General features: G+C 54.8%; 1 protein-coding gene across 4 annotated transcripts in view; it reads left to right on the plus strand.

Annotated features, from left to right (window-relative positions):
* MIDEAS (mitotic deacetylase associated SANT domain protein) overlaps positions 1-19,306 on the plus strand; it is a 66,892-nt gene that overhangs the window by 28,016 nt on the left and 19,570 nt on the right. For all 4 annotated transcript variants that reach the window (XM_033850877.2, XM_033850878.1, XM_033850876.2 and 1 more), the window contains exons 2-3: positions 16,009-17,681; positions 18,857-19,156. In XM_033850877.2, coding sequence (XP_033706768.1) covers positions 16,245-17,681; positions 18,857-19,156 — 1,737 coding nt within the window. In that variant the 5' untranslated portion in view covers positions 16,009-16,244. The remainder of the gene's footprint in view (positions 1-16,008; positions 17,682-18,856; positions 19,157-19,306) is intronic.

A 19,306-nucleotide genomic window follows, 5' to 3' on the forward strand; every position in this document is an offset into this window, starting at 1 on the left:
AGAGTTTCTATACCTTCGAAGAGTTGAGGTGAGGATTTTGCAAGTTAGTACATATATACCAAATGTTGAAAGCACATTTCAGTACTATCATAGCTCTGCTCTAGCATATGCTCTATATTGTTCCCACAGTGTCCGGCATCTAGTAGGTGTTTAGCATATGTTAGCTGAACAAAATGAATGAAAGATCTCCATCCAGAAAACGTGGACTTAGCGTGTGGTGGGCCCAGTGAGTCCTGCTGCGGGATTCATACTGTGCCATTGTTTTCAAAAGGGTTGGTCCATGTGTGAGTCTGATGCTGGTGAACCCAGTCTCCTGGCACTGCCCTATGGCTGGCCTTCTGGAGAATATGTCCCAGTAATCCTGACCCCAGTGGGACCTCAGGGTGAGTGTTGGAGCCTCCTGCCTGGGAATCTGCTAACTTGGGCATTTCCTTTGGCCAGGCCAATTGGCACCCTTCCTGTGTGTGCTCGAATTAGTACAGAAGCAGCCTGGGGGCTCCATTCTTCCCTGACACTCCACAGGCTGCAGGAAATGCAGCCAGGGGTCGTGTTCCATTGGAAGAGTTGCTTCTGCACAGGCAGGATCGCTCTGGCTGTGTGGGGCTGAACTAAGTAAACTCCTCGGAGCTGGGCTGGAGCTGGGCTGGAGCTGGGCTGGAGCTGGGCTGGAGCTGGGTGGAGTGTGCTGAAATCCCCAGTTCTTACTTGTGGGATCTGCATTTGCATTCGAAGCAACATTCAGGATATCGTGAGACTGTGAGCTCATTTTATGAATCAGAAGCATTACAGCATAACTTCAGTGTTGGAAACTGCTCTTTGGAATCCAGATCACCCTCCCTCCACCCCCAACGCACGCACACTTACAGGGGCTCTCACAGTCATGCACTTGGGAACAATAACAGTCAGTGGGACATCAGTTAGGATTCCAGAGCCATCAGGCAAAACTTGTGTACACCTACTTCCCTCCCCGCACTCAGAACACCATTCCTGGATGGTGTGTGGACAATAACCTGGGCAGTGACTCTGAAGGAAGCCTGGCAGGGGCATAGGAATGAGGCCTGGGCAGACCTGGGTTCGTTCTTCAGCTGCCCCACTTGCTGTGTGGCTTTGAGCATTGCTTAACTTCCTGAGCCTCAGTTTCCCTACCTATAAAATGGGGATGATAATAATTACTCATAGGGTTGCTACAAAGGTTAAACAAGATCATGCATGCAAAGTGACTGGCACACAGTAGGTACTCAACAGATGATGGCTAGCATTTCACCAGTTCCTACCAAGCCCAGCTCCTGTTTGCCTTTTGCTCCTTCCAGGGAAAAGGAAATGAAGGGTCACCTGCTTGTGGTAGGAGGGTACCCTTCCAGGCCACTGGGCTTATGTAAATGAAGCTCATTTTCGAACTCCCTAGGCCCTGGGCAAAACTGTGTGAGCACTCCAGCCTGGACCAGCCCAGACCCTGCAGCCTGTGTACTTTTGCAAGGGATTCTGTCCCTGCAGCGGAGGGTTAAGGGCTCAGCTTCCCAGAGATCACATTGTGCTCTCGGGAACTTACCCGCCCAGGCCTCAGGCTGAACTGCTCAGGTGGGTGGGAGGAAGGCTGCTTTAGAAAGCCAAGGAAAAAATCCTCTTGTCTTCGCTTCACCTGAAGCCTCTCAGTGTGACCTCAGTGGAGTTCGGGTGGAGCCTGGGGTGGGAGTTGCTCCTAAAAGCACTTTGGCTGTTTCACCAGGTAGCAAGGGTGGAGTGGGAGGGTGGGGGGAACACCAAGATATTATATAAGAAGAAAGTTAACACATGTCTGAAGAGAGCTGGGGTTTTGCAGGGGTGAGGGTCGGGGGCTCCCTGCGGGACTCAACTTACCGGTTGTGGTTTTCAGGGACTGGTGGGGAGGAGAGGGGCTGGAGGCCTGAGCCGTCCCAGGCAGTGGTTCTTGATCTTGCTCTTCCTGGAACGGATCCTGGTGCTATGGCCAGCCGGGGAAGGTGCTCTCTGTTCCCTCTGCCTTTCTCTCCAACCACAGGGAGCTTGTGGTGAGTGTTATATTTTCCAGGCAATGCTTCTTCCTCTAGGAGTCTCAGGAAGGGGGGAGGGGAACAGCCAGGGCAAATTTGTAGTGGCCGAAGCTTGGAGAGAGGGAAGTACAACAGGCTTGCAGCCAGAAGGGGGTTCCCTCTGAGGCCACCCGTCTTCTCTGGGGAAATGGGGTCCAGAGGAGGGAAAATAGTGGGGGATTTCGATTCCCAGCTTTTTCCAGCAGCTGGGCAGACAGAGACCCCAAGCCCGCCTGCTGTTGCCAGAATTTGCCAGTTCCTGGGAGGGGAAGGCCCTGGAACTCGGAAGAGATCCCAGAAACTCAAAATCCTGCGAGTGCAAGTAGTCTGGCCTTTCTCCCCCTTCCTCCTCCTCCCCCCAGCCTGCCCGGCAGCTCTTGGGGCGCATCTGGCTGGCCTCAGATCCTTCATCCCACCTGACCTGGCTTTGACCTCTTCAGCTGGCCCTGGGTCCTAGTTCTGGGCTCTCCATCTCCCAGGATTTACCCAGAGCTGGAAAACACTTTGGGACATCTAGTCCTTCACTTTCAAATGGGGAAGCTGAGAGGCAGCGAGTTCCTTGAAGTTCCATAGACTGTCCCCACTTTCGCTTCACAGAGGAAAGGCTCCTCTGTCCTGCCCCTGGTCCCTGCCCCTCCCAGTTTCAAAACGGGGAAGGGCCGCTTCAGTGCAGGAAGAGCCCAGAGGAATACTGTCTCGGCTCCTGGGTGTGGCCCAGTCTTCAGCTGGCTCCATAGTTATTTGTCTGTTTGTGTGTGTGTGAGTGAGTTTTGTGGTTAGGAGACTGGATCTGACTGAAAGCAGAAGTACCCACGCTCTGTGGGCTATGCAGCGTGCAGATTGGACTGTACAGGGACAGACGGGAGAGGAAGGCAGGGGCAGAGGCCCTCCTGCACGGTGGCTGCTGGTGCTCTTTTTGTCCTTGCACAGTGCTTGCACACTTGAGTGTAAACAGCCCTTCCAGGTTGCTAGCAGCTGCCTTTCCTTGCTGGCTTTGGGCAGAAGAGGTACCAAAAATAACCAGGCGGCCACTTCTACTTGTGGGACTTTCACTGTGGTGGCCTCGGGGCAGGCTTACTTGCTCCCTGCAGGCCCCGGTGCCTCTGGCATCCCTGTTCAGACTTTCTGTGACCACCGTCTCCCCAGCCTCCCTCAGGTGATGGCCTTTCCCTTTTACTGCTCTTAGAGGGAGCCCAGGAGGGTGGAGACTCCACTATGGGCTGGGAAGCTCTGCCAGGTTTTATCTGGGGACTCTTGTCCCGCCATGTCCCTGCAGGCCCTGCTGGCGCAGCTGAGTTCTGGGGAGGCCTGTGCTGAGTGTGCTCCTCCTGGGTCCCTAGGCCAGATGCCTGCAGAGCCCAGCACTGTTGCTGGGATTCCTAGTCCCCTTGTCCTGTTCCTGTCTGGTCAGCCCTGCTCTCAGCTGGCTGTGGAACTGGAAGAGGCCATTTCATTCCCTTCCAGGTGTTGAAGACTAATAATGAATGATCTGCCCCTGCTCAGCAAGGGGGAAATGAAATCACATTTATCGAGTTCTTACTTTGTGCCAGGCACTCCGTGTGTGTGTGTGTGTGTGTGTGTGTGTGTGTGTGTGTGTGTATAAAACCCTCATTTAATCCCACAATAACTATGAGATGAAAATATTGTGCCTGTTTACTGGTAGGGAAACTGAGGCCCACAGAGAGGCAGGTGATTGGAGAAGCCAGGACACATCTTGTTTGACCCCAAAGCCCTGTCTTTTTACCAGGCAGCTCCCACACTTCTACTGGCTATTTTCATGTGCACAGGGAACAATGCTTTGACCCTAGGAATGAAGTGTTGATGGTAGGAATTCAGGCACCATTAGCTGGCTGATAGGGGAGATATTTTGGGCTGGGAAGGGTGGGGAAGACCCCTCTGAGGCCTCCCTCTCCAAACACTTTACAGGGTAGCGAGAAGCCCAGCCTGAGCCACGAGGCCCTGCTGTGCAGGGCGATAGACACGTGGGGGTCCGCTGTGTGTGTGTGTTGGGGGGGATTGCTGGGGAGTCACTCGTGCATGAGAGGAGTGGAAAGGTTTAGTTTAGCCCTCCCAGAAACCTTGCAAGCATCTCTGTCTCCCCAAATATCCCAGCCTCCGTAGTCTGAGAACAGCTCTAGGACCATAGGCTGGAGTGGGTGGGATCTTGGGCCTCCCTTCCTGGCTGCTGGGTCTGACCCCAGGGCCCATCATGCCGGCTGGCTTGGCTCAGGTCCCAGAGAGCCTGGTTGGTGTGTACTCGGGGTTTGGGCTGGATGCTGTGCTGGTGCCTGGTGCCAAAGGCCTCTGGGTGTATTTCAGGAACAATAAAGAATAAATCAGCACAGGAGACGAGGGCCTGCAGCAGCTGCTCAGAGACTGGAGAAACGCAAGGAATGTGTGAGCATTTGGCCGAGGCCCTGGATCTTGACCAGGACCTGAGAAAGGCCGTGACACTGACTGGATGCCTGGACGAGGGGGGCAGGTGGCTGGCTCTCTGTGCCCACTCTGCAGCCCGTCTAGGAGGCCCTAGGCAGCCATGTTGAGAGCCGCCCCACCTCTGCTGGCAGCAAGGTTTTGTTCTTCTTGGTCACTAGCAAGTATTGGGGAGCCATATTATCCCCATTCTTATCCTCCAAACCAGCAGGATGACCCCCTGAAAAAACTCCCCTCCCCCTCTTCCCCCAGGCCATCAGGTAGGTCCTAGCTCCTTCTGGAGCTGGCCAGGCAGATGAGCCAGAGCTGATGAAGACACAACTAGACACCGCTCCTGCCCACCCCCCGCTTCCTTTCTCCTGAGAAGAGGCAGCAGAGCCAGGTCTGAGGGAGTGCTGAGTGTGAGAACATCCCCTGGGAGGCCCTGAACACAGCTCTACCCAAGTAATGAGCCGTGTGTTCTTGGGCAAATCATGTTACCTCTCAGGGCTTCGGGCCCATCAGCCATGAAACTGAGATTTGGACCAGTGATCTTTGGAGTGGGTGGGCACTATCCGTCTCCCTTCTTTAGGATGTGCAATAAACAACTTTTATTCAGTAGTTTCATTTCTTGAGAGGAAACCCTCCTGAGAGCCCCATGCAGAGAGGTAGCTTGTCATGCTGGGACTGATGCTCAGTGCCCTGGGTGGGGGCATTGGCACTAGTAGGAACCCAAGCGTGGACTGACTTGACCCAGATTTCAGTGTGCCAGGGGAAGGGGCAGGAACCTGGGCCCCATGGGGATTTGGGGCGAGTCACCGCTTTATTTTTAAAGAGCTGTTGGCCAACTGTGGGTGTGGGGTTGGAGAGTGTGGGAGGGATGTGGCTTCCTCTTGAACTGAAGATGTTGAGCTTCACAGGTTGGCCCAGTGGTGGTAATCACCAGGAGCATCTTCATTTTCAAAGCCACTCGCCTCCCAGGCCCCGCTCACTCACCTTTCCTGACCAGCCACGCTTCCAGGACATGACTGGTTTTCAGGCCAGCTGAAGCTGCTCTTCAGGGAGATGTGAACAGCCCAGAGTCTGCTGCCATCCATCCCAAATAGCCTGATGTGTACCCAAGCAGGAGGCTGAGCCTGAGGCCCTGCAGAAAACGCTCTGGGTTCCAGTCCTGGCATTGCCTCTATACTCCTGTGACCTCAGATCTTCAGGTGCCTCGTTGAGAAACGGGAGTGTAATGATACCTGCCTTGCCATGAGGATTAAACGGGATCATGTGTGTAGCGTGCCCAGCACCATGCTTGGCACATAGTAGTGCCCCCAAGAAATGTTAGAGGTGGAGATGATGGTGAAGTAGAAGCCTTCCATTTGTGACGTCGAGGTTTCACTTTGGCTCCAAGCCCTGCCCAGTGTCTTGCCAAAAGGTGGGGCCTCCTAAATGGAGGCATGAAGCGTTGTTATTGGTGTCCTTGCTTCTGGGCCTTGATTCTTGCTCCTGTCTGTGTATTTGCAGGCAAGTTTCTTTCCTTCTCTGGGCTGCTTTGTGGAACAAGGAATTGGACTGAGTGAGATGCAGCATCCCTTGATATTTGGAATCTGTTCAGCTTCCGCAGCTATGCCCTGCTTTGGTGGCTGGCTCTGAAGAGAGGCACAAGCCACCTTTCTCCATGTGTTGTGGAGGCTCTTATTCCAGAGGGTGATCCTGCTGACTGCAGCTCCCAGCTCACGCCTGCAGTCCTCCCACCTCAAAGCCCTATGGGCTGTCCTAGCTTCCAGGGGGTCTTACAGATGTTCACGGTCTCGAGGGGAGACTGTTTCTGCAGGCTGGGGCTGGGATTATTTCTTGGGAGGGAGTGTTATATACTATGCTCTGCTTGGAAATGGCCCCAGGAAAAGCAGCAGTTCTGGGAGGGAGCATGAGAAAGGGGAGGATCCACAGCTGGCTTTGTGGGGTTCTCCTGTATAGCATTCCTTCTGAAGCCCACAACAAGTGTAGATTTGGGATTTTTCTGGAAGGATGATGGAAAGACCAAGGACTTTAAAGGCAGACAACAAGATTTTGAATCTTGCTTCTGCCACCTTAATAACAGAGCCTCAGTTTCCCTCTGTAGAATGGGGACAATGAGATGCCTGGGTGGGAAGTTTGTGTGCGTGGATTAGGGTATGTCAGGTACCTGGCGTGGGGAAAGTGCTCTGTATATGTTAGCTTCCTTCTTTTGGGAAGGATCTGCCTTTTGGACATTCTGTAGACTGGGGAAGTGAAGATGTTTGCTTGTGGCCGTCTTCCCGGGGAGAAGTAGGGCTGAATAACAAGCTGTTACAGCCCTAAAGGGCTCTCCCTCCCCAGCTGTTTTGATTCCGTGATCAAGATTGGGGTCAGGTTCAGTGTGTGTCTGGTGTGGAGCTACCCAGGCATTTGCAAAAATCTGAGATCTGCAGCTTCCTAGGGCTGTGCAGAAGGTGTGGAGAATATGGTCTGAGTAAGGAAGGAGTGGCCTTTCTGAGCTGAGAACTTGACAAGTTACTTCTAACTTTCATTTCCTGTAAATTCCCCAAATTTCCTTCTATTTTTGATTCTAATTTTATCTCATTTTGATTGGAGAACATACTTTGTATGATTTCAACCCTTTCAAATTTATTGAGACTTGTTTTATGGCCTAATTTATGATCTATCCTGGAGAATATTCTGTGTACCCTTGAGAAGAATGGATATTCTGCTGTTGTTGAGTGGAAGGTTCTATGGATATCTGTTGGGTCTATTTGCTTTATAGTGTTCAAGTCTTCTGTTTCCTTGTTGATCTTCTGTTTAGTTGTTCTATCCATTCTTGAAAGTGAAGGCTCCAACTCTTATTGTTGAATTGTCTATTTTCCCCTTCAATTCTGACAGTTTTTGCTTCATATATTTTGGGGGCTCTGTTGTTAGGTGCAAATACATTTATAACTGTAATATCCTCTTAATGGGTAGACACATTTGTCATTATAAAGTGTCCTTCTTTGTCTCTAATAAGAGTTTTTGTCTTAAAGTCTATTTTGTCTAATATTAGCATAGCCATTCCCAGCTCTCTTTTGGTTACTGTTAGCATGGTATATCTTTTTCCATCCTCTCACTTTCAGCCTATTAGTGTCTTTAAATCTAAAGTGTGTGTCTCTTGTTAACAGTTGGATCATGGTTTTTGTTTTGTTTTGTTTTGTTTTTTTTGCGGTACGCGGGCCTCTCACTGTTGTGGCCTCTCCCGTTGTGGAGCACAGGCTGCGGATGTGCAGGCTCAGCAGCCATGGCTCACGGGCCCAGCCGCTCCGCGGCATGTGGGATCTTCCCGGACCGGGACACGAACCCGTGTCCCCTGCATTGGCAGGCAGACTCTCAACCACTGCACCACCATGGATCATGGTTTTTTTAAACCCATTTTCCCAAACTCTGCCTTTTAATTGAGGTGTTAATCTATTTACATTTAAAGTAATTATTAAAAAGGTTGGATTGATGTCTGCCATTTTTGCTATTTGCTTTCTGTCTAATGTCTTTTTTTTGTTCCTCTGTTGCTCCGTTACTGTCTTCTTTTGTGTTAAATAGATACTTTTGAGTATACCATTCCAGAGCTGTAAAATGGGACAAAGAAGAGTGAGGGTTAAATAAGGCATTGCCAGCAATGCACTCAGCACTGTGTTTGGCAGATAGTAGAAGCTCAGTAAACATGGGCACTCACTTGGGCCTTGGGCACTCTAAGAGCCATGGTCAGCCCTAGGGCTCATGGGACCCCTCATGCCTCCTGTGCAGGACACGACACCCTGGCAGGTGGCTCCCAGGGGAATGAGGAGCAGTGGGTCCTTGGAAACTGCACTGTGCCAGGCCCTGACCCTCCAGCCGTTCCTCTGCTCCAGCACCCGGGTGCCACCTGGGCTGCTTATGAAGCATTGTGGATTTCCCACCTTGATTTCCTCCCCGTTACCAGACCCATGAACTAATAATCTCTCAGGGTAGGTTTGAGAACCACTGCTCAACACTGACAGGCAGCAGAGTGTGATGGAGACCTGGTTTGGGCTTGGTAGGCTTGGATTAGAATCCTGGCTCCTCACAAAGGACCTCCGGCTGTGACCTGGAACAAGTTACTTTTCAGAGCCAGCGTTTCCTCATTTCTCAGATGGGGATAAGTGGTTATACAAGTGAGCAATACTCACACACATTGGACACATGGGCAGTGCTGGTGGCTACTGTTTATTGTGGCAGTTGCGCATTACAAGGGTGATTCCTGGACACAGGGCTTCTCCACCCCCCCCACCCCAACCCCTGGCTCCCAAATTCCTCAAAGGCAGAAACCATTGAGCGGCGGTTCCTGGACCAGACACCGGATTACCTGACAACCAGTTCACTGCCCTCTCCATTGGGCCACACTGCCTCCAGGCCCTGCTTCTCCCAGCCTTGCTGCGGAAACAAGGGAATTGCAGAAGCCTTGTGAGCTGGTGGTTAATAGGGAGTAAGAGCACGAAGATTCAGAAAGGGTGAGAACAGTATGTGCCAGAGGGCTGCCTGGAAGAGGGAGGCTTTGAGGGAGGCAGGTTGTCAGTGGAGGCAGGGCTTCCAGGCAGAGGTGACAGCTCCAGCAAAGGCTCAAAGCCGGGGAACTCTCCCCAGGGTCACTTATTCCCTGTGTGTATCTCGAGCCCCAGGACAGGCCACCTTGCGTTATAATCAGTGTGTGTTTCTGTTTTCTCCCCCATTGGACTGGGGGCTCTGTGTGGGTAGGGACTGTACCTCGTCTCCTGTGTCTCCCCAGAGCCTGGCTTACAGCCAGTGCTCAGCAAATGCTTGTTGAGTGGATGAAGGGGCAGTGGGCAGACCTGCAGGGCTACAGAGGGTGTGTGTTTGTGGGCGGGCACAGTAAGCAGGGCAGGGCCATGTTAAGGGAGGTCCCTGTGAATGGCCTTCTCTGTATGTTGGTCTGGGACAGAGTCTGGCACTGGGCCTCAGGCACAGACTCCGGGGAGCCCTGCCCTAGACCTGCCGTTGAGCCAGGCCCTTCCAGAAGGGGAGGGGGGAGCTGGAGCAGCCTCTGGTGGTGTGAGCCCTGTAGGGCATAGAGAGGGTTGTGAGGCCTCATGAAGCCCGCTCCAGAGGCTCGGTCACTGCAGGGCTGGCTGCAGGGACACTTGCTTTGTCTCTTCTGGACAGAGCCTAATCCTGCCAGCTTCCATTTTACCCCCTGGGAGTCCCGAGTCCTGTAGAAGGGGGTTTCCTGAGCTGCCTGTGATCCTTTGTGGCCCTTGTCTAGGAGGGAGGCAGCCAGCGCCCCCACCCCCACCCCCACCCTGAGTATGGGCGGAAGCTGGGCCTGGAGGCTCAGTCCTTTCCTGGCTCTGCCTACGACTCAGTGTTTTCTTTCTGCCTCAGCTTCCCTTCTATAAAATGGACCTGGCTATCCTGACTTTTATGGACATCCTGAGAGTGTTTGTGGGGTAGTGGGGGAGGAGATGATAAAGGTAGATGCCTGAATGAAGCCCTGGGGGGTGCATAATAAGGCAAAGGATTTCCTCTTATCTGTATCCCTTTAAAAGCATCTCAATGTTGGCATTTTTACAGTCAAAGCTCAAACTTCAGGCAGCTCGAACCCTGGCCAAGCCTCTGAGCCTGTCCAGCTTGATGGCTGAGCCCCTGGGACTCATGCCCTGGCCTCTAAGGGCTGAAGTTCAGTCTGGAGAAGTGATAATCCTGGGACTCTCTCTGGACTGGGAACGGGCACAACACGGGGCCTGCTCTCTCACGTCCCCAGGGGAAGTGACACTTGTGGGAGGCAGGTCCTCATCTCTGTGGCTGGCGTCTCCTTCCTTATTGGTTTTACATACCCCTTGAGAACAGGACTTGTATGTCCAGTGGCTTGGAGAAATGGGGCCCTGCAGCCTGGGTGTGAGCTCCCAGTTAGAGGGGGTGCACACAGCATTGAGATCATCGCACTGTGCCCAGAGGCAAGGTCTACCTAGGGCTTGGGCAACTCTAGCTGGCCCAAGATGGCAATTTCAGGCCACTCGCCCAGTCTGGCTGTAGCCAAAGGCCCCAGAGTATTTGAGAGAGAGCTTTTCAGGATGTGAGTCTGGACTGGAGGGCCAGCTGGGGCCATGCAGGGCTCCTCTAGGGAGGGCCCCTCATCACTGCCCCGGGCATCCTAGCCAGATACCTCGGTGTCTTCAGGCTCAGCCCAGCCAGGTCAGAGCATGAGATAAACAGATCCACAGGCTCATGTCCCTGGCCTTGGCCTAGGCCGGAGTGGGAAGCCTTGAGGGAAGAAGAATGGGACAGGGGGCAACAGTGGGGCTGGCTCTTTGTCAGTTGTCCTGCATGTAGTGTGGGGCAGTGAGTGACAGTCAAGGGGCAAGTGGCTTACGGGCCCGCAAGTAGAGAAGGATTTGTGTTCAGCTTAGTTGGATAGGACCTGGGGCCACTGATGGGATGGGATGGGGTGGGGTTAGGCGGCTGGGCCTCTTCACTTCATCTCAGCATGATGTGCTCAGGAGCTCTGATGTGCATCAGGGAGAGAGATCAGAAGTCAGGGCTGGGCAGGAGCCCACGGTGGATACACTGGCCGTGAGCAGTGGCTCTGACTCACCTTGGGTGCAGTCTTGAATGAGCAGCCTAAGAGGCAGGTACAAGCCAAGTGCCAAGGTACAATGATCTGCAGACTCTGCCCCCTGGAGTTTGCTGTCTGCTGGGGACTAAGAAATAGGCACCCGGAATTCAGTGTGCTGAGTCCAGTCATGGGGTTTAGGAGGTGTTATGGGCTCAGAGTATAGTACCTGGCTCAGACTTGGGATGAGGGCAGACTTCCCAGAGGAAGCAGTGTCTGAAACTTGAAAGGTGAGTAGGACTTGGTCAGATGAAAAGGTTGGGAATGTGTGCTAGGCAGAGGAACTGCCTGGGCACAGACCTGGAGGCAAAGCAGCAACAGCACTGAGTGATGGCTCCAGCGTGGAGTGTTGAGAGAAGTGGCAGGAGCCCAATCTGCAGGGACCTGTGGGCTGGATAAGGAGTTTAGACTTTGTCCTAAGACAGCCTCTTTGGTGCTCAGTGAGCTGGCTGGCCTAGAGATTCGGGGCTTTGTTGGGTGCCATATTGAAGTCTGTTTGCCTCGGGTTGGAGATGCATGAGCTGTGACTCCCCCTCTTCCTAGTGCTGAGTTTGCAGGGCCAGGGGTGGCCCAAGTAAGAGCAGGAGCTCGGAGCATTAGCTAGCCTCCCAGGGTCGGGGTGTCCTTCAGTCGGCTCTCAGCCCCAGGTCAGAGCTGAGGCCCCGTGGCCGCCGGGACCAAGTTGGGCACCCCTTTCCTGGCCTGCGTAACCTTGACTCACAACAGTCTTGTCTCTTGGATGGCCGCATTGAGTGCCCCAAGCTTGTGAGTGGCCCTGGTCCCCTCAGTGGTCATGCATGGCCTGGCCCCATTGCCCTGTGGTGAGGGCTCACTGGACTCCCCCAGCCAATGTCACGCATGCGGTTGGGGTGCTTATGGCACGTGGGGAGCAGTACGTGTTCTGGTTGCTGTCCTTGGAGGGCGTGGTGTCACCACAAGCATAGAACACCCAACAGCCTTTTCAATACCTTCCCTCACGTGTGTGCAGAATACATGTGGTTTCAGCACTGTTTTCTTTACTTATTGCACGTTGCTTCTTCGGTAGAGAGAAAGTGTTTCTCACCATAGATGCTCCTGAAAGCCCCAGAGGTCCCTGGCTGTTGAGATCAGATGCTGGCTATGTCTTCTGCCCAGGGCTGTCTGTGGTGTGGTCAGGGACTGGTTGCAGCAGTGAGGCTCCCAGAGGAAGGGAAGAGTGAATAGAGCCTTGACAGTCAGACTGATAAGAGTGGGTGTGAGTGTCTGGGGCCCCGTTATGTCTGTGGATTTCCTTTTGCAGTGTTTCTGCATCCGTTGTCAGAGGCCCTGCAGCTGGTCCCAAGGGTGAGCTGCCTGCAGGAGTTCCTCATTACACCCTCTTCCCTGCAACTTCAGGGAGTTGGCCCATCTGTTGGGAGCCTTCAGAAAGGACGGCTTGCTTCCTCTTCCTCATTGTTGAGGAAGACCAGGCAGACTTCCACCTGAGGGACAGAGGAGGGCTGGGGCAGGAGAAATGGGAGGAAGTGGCTCAGTCCTGGCCAGACTCGCAGGCTGTGAGGTATGAGTGGCGTATGAGAGCTGGCAGCCCCACCTGCAGCCACCAGAACTCAGGCAGGGGTGGGCTTGCAGGGGCTGGAGGGTCCAGGTCTGGAGAATGAGGTGGAAGTGACCAGTGCAGTCTCAGGCCTCCCTGCCAGTGGACCTCCCACACCTGCTGGCGCCTCTGTGAGGCGGCCCCCCTTCCCTTCCCTCCCTTCCTGTAGGTCTGAGGGTCTCAGCTGTACCGGCGCAGAATAGGAGAGGGTTACCTGCCTACAGTTCAGGTGAGGGGAAGGGGCTTCCTAGCGCCAGTGAGGAGGGAGATCCGTGTTGGGAAAATCCTTGCTCTGAGACTGTCGAGAGCATGCTGTGGGAGGGAGGTGTGCAGAAAGGCCTGGTGTCTTAGCGGCATGTCTTAGGGACAGGGAATAAGAGTTTGGTCTTGGAGTCAGACGGACCTAAATTCGAGCCCTGGCTCTGCAATGTAGTTACCGTGTGACCACTGGCAATTTTTTTCAGCCCTTTAGAGCTTGTCTAGCTCACCTGTAAAATGGAGGTTAAAATAACACTGCTTCATGCTGCTTTATAAAGCTGTTGTGGGAATTAAACATGCACACACACACACAAAAAAAACCATGCACAGAGTACTTAGGATCTGCCTGGCACAGGTGTATTGTTGTTGTTGTTGTTATTACAACTACTAGCTGTTACTACTACTGCTACATACCCTACTGCATACCCTGCTGCCTTGGTGTGTCCCCTCCCCTCCTACCTCCCAGGCCTCTTCCACTCTCCCCCCGCCCTCCCCCCAACAGCCCAGATACTGATCTTTCTTCTTCAAGGGTCCCAGGTCCGGGTGTCTGTGCTCTTAGCATTGTTAGCAGCCTTCCAACGGGGATGACAGGGAGGCCGCTGCAGAAGCTTCAGCCTCCCCAGAACTGGCCCCCTTGATTTCTTCTAAAGAAGTCCCTGGCCCAGCTTTGGAAACCTACTGTGGTGTCAGGAGTGAAGGGCCCCCTCGATGTGTAGGGTGGGGGGTGGGAGGCAGAGCAGACCTGACCAAGCAGCTGCAGGCCAGCCAGTGTGGACTGGGGCAGGAGCAGCCCTGCCTTGGATCCCCTTTCACAGACTCCGCCCCCATCTCCCCAACCCCAAGTGTGCAGTCGCCCTCCCCTAGGCGGTGAGCGGCCATCCCCGCGCCTGGTACCCTCCATCAGGCACGCACGCGCACGTGCACTCAGACCCATCTGCCACGTGTGCCTTCCCCTCCTCCAAGCCCCAAGCCTGTGCTGTGGCTCACCAGGCAACAGGGCTGCGATGGGGGGTGCCTGTACTGCCGGGGGGGGGGGGGGCGGGAGGCTCCCAGTTCCCTGGAGGCACGTGGACCTGCCAACTCCCCCCCCGCCCCCCCCACAGCACGTTCTTCCTTCCTCTGTCTTGCTTCTGCAGACACACACGTACTTGTAGTTGGTTCATTCTGATTGGAGAGGCAGAGCCGGACTCTTATAGCCGGGACGGCCCCACCCTGCAGCTTCACGATGGCGCCCAGGGTTGTTTTCAGTCTGGGGGCTGGCTTTTGGGTCTCTGCTCTGTGTTGGGTTGGCTGTCAGGAAATGAGAGTTTAAAAGCAAGAGAAAGGGGTTTGTTCAGAAGGCGGTTTCTGTGGCCTCAGCACTCGCTACTTGTCCGAATCCTCCCCCGGTGGCGGGGCCTGGGTGACTTGGATGCCCTCCTAGTTTCCCCCTCCCCCAGCTTCCATATGCGAGACAAAGGGGGTGCGAGCACGGAGAGTCGCTCTCACTCACAGCAGGGCCGGGAGCTGAGGAAGGAAATGGAGGAGGAAGTTCCTCCCCTTCTGGGTGCTGGGTGAAAGTGAAAGGCAGCAGGGGGTTGGAGTGAGTCAAGGCAGCCGCGGGAGGGGAAGGGCTGGGGAGCTGCGGAAGCGTGCGGAGGAGCGATAGCACGGCAGCCTCCCTGGGGCCAGGGGCATCGCCGGGTGTAGCCAGGGCTTCATACCAGAGCCTGCCCGGCATGCCCAGCCAGCCCTCCTCTGCGCCTCTCGGCTGGTTTCCTGGGAACTCGCGGGGCTGCTAACGATGACCTGGGGTATCTGGGTTCTGACGTCTGAGGTCAGCCTGGACCTTCAGATTTATTCGCGAGGGCTTCCTGAGCTCCCCTCCTCTGCTAGACGGACTGGCTCAGGATCAGAATCTTAGCATGGGGAAGAGGTGGGCCATGTAGCTCCCACCCTCACCAACTTCCCAGAGAGGCAAACAAAACAAAAGACAAAACCAACCCTATCTGAAGAAAGAAAAAGTCTTTGAAAATACACGCAAGGTATAGGTGTAAGTTATAACTTGCATGTAAGTAATAACAACACATGTAAATTATAAAATACTGGACTCAGTTCCTCTGTAGCAGGATAAATAGAGCAATCTTTTTTTTTTTTTAATCAAGTTAGAAAACAACCACAGGAACACTGTGAGCACTTTAGTCACACCATGTCGTGGAGAAACCTTCTGGACCTAAGTTCTAGAAATCTGCATCCCCCCCTCAGTTTCGTAGCTATATTCTTCCTTTGCTCAAGATGCCAGGAGCTCTTTGGCAGTGGAGGAGGATGGGTGGGGACTGCTGACCAGCTACCAGGCCAGATCCTGTCTCCAGTCAGCCCAGGTTGCAAAACAGGTTTCTATTCCATGCTCGGTTGGGGAACACTAACAGCCACAGTTCCACCCAGCAGCTCCTCCCAGGGGTGGGGTTAGGACTGCACACACGCTTCGGGGCCTCACCTACGTGCCTCAGTGTAAAGGACGTGGACCCAGGACTCTGCAAGGGCCCGGTGGACCTCCCGACCCATAGGCTGCACAGTTGGGAATGACTAATGTTTTCTCCATTTCCTGTCTGAGAGGTGCATGACTGTCAGAGGAGGCATTGGCTGAAAACACTCCTGCGGGGTCTACTGGGGAGGCCACTGCCTGGACAGATGTGAGAGGACCTGCTTGGCTGCCCAGTAGGCTGGGGCCTGGCTTCAGACGAGTAGGGAACCCAGCATGGCCTCTGTTACCCCTTATCCCAGCTTGACTGCAGGGGCTCAGGCTGGATCTCAGCCCCACTTGCCCCCTCGGCGGGTGCTTTTGCGCCAGTTACACAACCAAACGCAGCAGTCCTGGCCACTAACCAGGAGGGCGAGGTGGTGGGACAAGGGGGAGTCCCAGAGCACCCTGGGGGATGTTGCCGCCTTCTGGTAGCTCCCCCAAGGTCCTGGCTCCTGCCTCACCGATGCTATGTGACCTTGGGCTTGTCCCCAGGAGGCAGTGGAACTGTAGGACCCTTGAGACCCTCCCCTCACACTTGTGCTGCCCTCTGGGGCATCCTGGGAGGCTGTGGCTGACACTATTACTGTTCTTCTGTCTGCAGGCTCCAGGGCCCTGTGGAGCATCATGAACTGGGAACAGTAGAGGAGCCTGAGAGCCTCTCTGCAAAAAGGAAGGAAGCGCCAGCAGTTCTTTCTCCGCGTGCCCGACCGCATCATCCAGCGTTTCCTCTGCCCCCTCTGGCTGCTGGACTAGGGCCAAGCTTCCAGCAGGACCATCCCCCCGGGGATGGGCGACTGGTGAAGTAGGTCTCACTGCCGGGGCCCAATTGGCCACACCATGAACCTCCAGGCCCAGCCCAAGGCTCAGAACAAGCGGAAGCGTTGCCTCTTTGGGGACCAGGAACCAGCTCCCAAGGAGCAGCTCCAACCCCTGCAAGCACCACAGCAGCCCCCGGCCCCTCCACCGTCCAGAGTGAAGGAGGAGCCTTACTTTGCGCACGAGGGTCTGGCAGGGGCTGCCCCCGCCTCCCAGCCTGTGGAACTGCCACCTTCCAACAGCCTGGCCCTGCTGAACTCCGTGGTGTATGGGTCTGAGCGAACCATGTTGTCTCAGCAGGTGGGCTCGGTCAAGTGGCCCAACTCTGTGATGGCTCCAGGGCGGGGCCCGGAGCGTGGAGGGGTTGGGGGTGTCAGTGACAGCGGCTGGCAGCAGCAGCCGGGCCAGCCTCCGCCCCACTCGACATGGAATCGCCACAGCCTCCCCCTTTACAGTGGACCCAAGGGAAGCCCTCATCCTGGCATGGGGGTCTCCACCTACTATAACCACCCTGAGCCACTGAAGCGGGAGAAAGCAGGGGGGCCACAGCTGGACCGCTTTGGGAACGCTGTGCGGCCGATGGTGCCGCAGAAGGTGCAGCTGGAGGTTGGGCGGCCCCAGGCACCCCTGAACTCTTTCCATGTGGCCAAGAAGCCGCCGAACCAGACGCTGCCCCTGCAGCCCTTCCAGCTGGCGTTCGGCCACCAGGTGAACCGGCAGGTCTTCCGGCAGGGCCCATCGCCGCCCAACCCCGTCGCCGCCTTCCCACCGCAGAAGCAGCAGCAGCAGCAGCAGGCGGCCCTGCCCCAGATGCAGCTCTTTGAGAACTTCTACCCCATGCAGCAGCCGCCCTCTCAGCAGCCCCAGGACTTTGGCCTGCAGCCGGCCGGGCCTCTGAGTCAGTCCCACCTGGCTCACCACAGCCTGGCACCCTACCCCTTCCCCCCAAACCCTGACATGAACCCAGAACTGCGCAAGGCCCTCCTGCAGGAGTCAGCCCCGCAGCCTGTGCTACCTCAGGCCCAGATCGCCTTTCCCCGCCGTTCCCGCCGCCTCTCTAAGGAAGGCGTCCTGCCTTCCACCACCCTGGATGGGGCTGGCACCCAACCTGGGCAGGATCCCGCCAGCAACCTGTTCCTGCACCACTGGCCCCTGCAGCAGCCGCCGCCCGGCCCCCTGGGGCAGCCCCATCCTGAAGCTCTGGGATTCCCGCTGGAGCTGAGGGAGTCGCAGTTGCTGTCGGACGGGGAGAGACTGGCACCCAATGGCCGGGAGCGGGAGGCTCCTGCCATGGGCAGCGAGGAGGGCACGCGGGCTGTGGGCACAGGGGACTGTGGGCAGGTGCTACGGGGTGGGGTGATCCAGAGCACTCGACGGAGGCGCCGGGCGTCCCAGGAGGCCAATTTGCTGACCCTGGCCCAGAAGGCAGTGGAGCTGGCCTCACTGCAGAACACAAAGGTGAGAGCGGCATGGGCTGGGGACAGACCTGGCGGAGGGCAGGGCGAGCTGTGTCTGGGGCCAGGGAAGAGCAAGTGACTCCAGGGTCACAAGGGCAGTTTTCTCCCTTCATTGAACGAAATGAAAGAACCCATCCATTTCAGGGAGTTCTGAACTCTCTGCATGCAAAGAATCTCTAAGTAGGTGTATCCATACCTGAAGGGTAGATGGGTTTTCTACTCACGCAGGGTTGCAGGCAGGAAAATGCAATACACCATCGTGGGTTGCCTTCTTCATTTGGGACTTGCAGGGTTGGAAGTAGAGGGAGGTGAAACCATTTCCAGATCCAGTGTGCTAAAAGACGGGAATGTGGTAGTGTTTACACAGGTGGTTATACTTGTCAAAATACATCAAACTATAATTTAAAATAGGTGCATTCTGTTGTGTGTAAATTATACAGCAATAAAGTTGATTGGAAAAAGACAATCTAAATGGGGAAGAAGAATGAATAGAATTTGAGCACCTGTGTTGTACTTGGAGTTTCTTATCTTTGATCACAAGTAATTTCTCATCAAACCCTATGAGAGGAATGCTGGCATTTATCCCATTTTATTGCTAAAGAAGCTAAGGCCCAAGTGGGATTTCCCAAGGTCACAAAGGTAGGACAGAAGCTAGTATCTGACTCCAAAGCCAGTGTTTGCCCCTTCCCTCACTGGAGGTCTCAACCCTCGAAGCCTATAGGGCCAGACCTATATGTAGGAGGCTGCGGAACTTGACTTCACTCCAGCCAGTTGCCAGTGGGGAAATAGATCCAAAGACCACCCTTACCTTGGCACAGGTTCCTTGCTTGCTTTCTTTTGCAGAGATATGTTTTGAATATGTAGATACTATTTCACATGCCATGCACCGTGTAGACCAAGCAAAACACATCGATTAGCCACTTTTGGCCTGAGTTGGCCATCTGGGGATTCCTGCTCCAGGCCAGGATGGGAGAACCTGGCAGAAGGGAGGTTATGGAGAGTATCTGGGAATATGGTGGGGGAAAAGGTGGTCAGGGAAAGGCCAGGTTGCCAAAGACCATTGGGAACCGTCATGGGTGTTTGAGTCCCTGAATCAAACGGGATTAGGGGTCCCGGACCAGCAGATCAGGACTTACCTTCTAACCGTCTCCATTTCCTCTCTCTCTCCTTCTCCAGGATGCCAGTGGCTCTGAGGAGAAGCGGAAAAGTGTATTGGCTTCAACTACCAAGTGTGGGGTGGAGTTTTCTGAGCCTTCCTTAGCTGCCAAGCGAGCACGAGAGGACAGCGGGATGGTACCCCTCATAATCCCAGTGTCTGTGCCTGTGCGGGCTGTGGACCCAACTGAGGCAGCCCAAGCTGGAGGTGTTGACGAGGATGGAAAGGGTCCTGAACAGAACCCCACTGAACACAAGCCGTCGGTCATCGTCACCCGCAGGCGGTCCACCCGTATCCCCGGGACTGATGCCCCAGCTCAGGTATGAGAGGCGCCCCATGCAAGCAGCTCAGTACCTGGGTGCTCCTGGTGACCTAATATTATATGGGAAAAAGGAGAACATGGCAGTATAGGAGGGATTCAAGTCACCCATGGGGATATTATTTATATTTTCCAAACAAAACTTTTGGAC

Source organism: Tursiops truncatus, chromosome 2 (genome assembly GCF_011762595.2).
Source record: "Tursiops truncatus isolate mTurTru1 chromosome 2, mTurTru1.mat.Y, whole genome shotgun sequence".
Taxonomy (NCBI): domain Eukaryota; kingdom Metazoa; phylum Chordata; class Mammalia; order Artiodactyla; family Delphinidae; genus Tursiops; species Tursiops truncatus.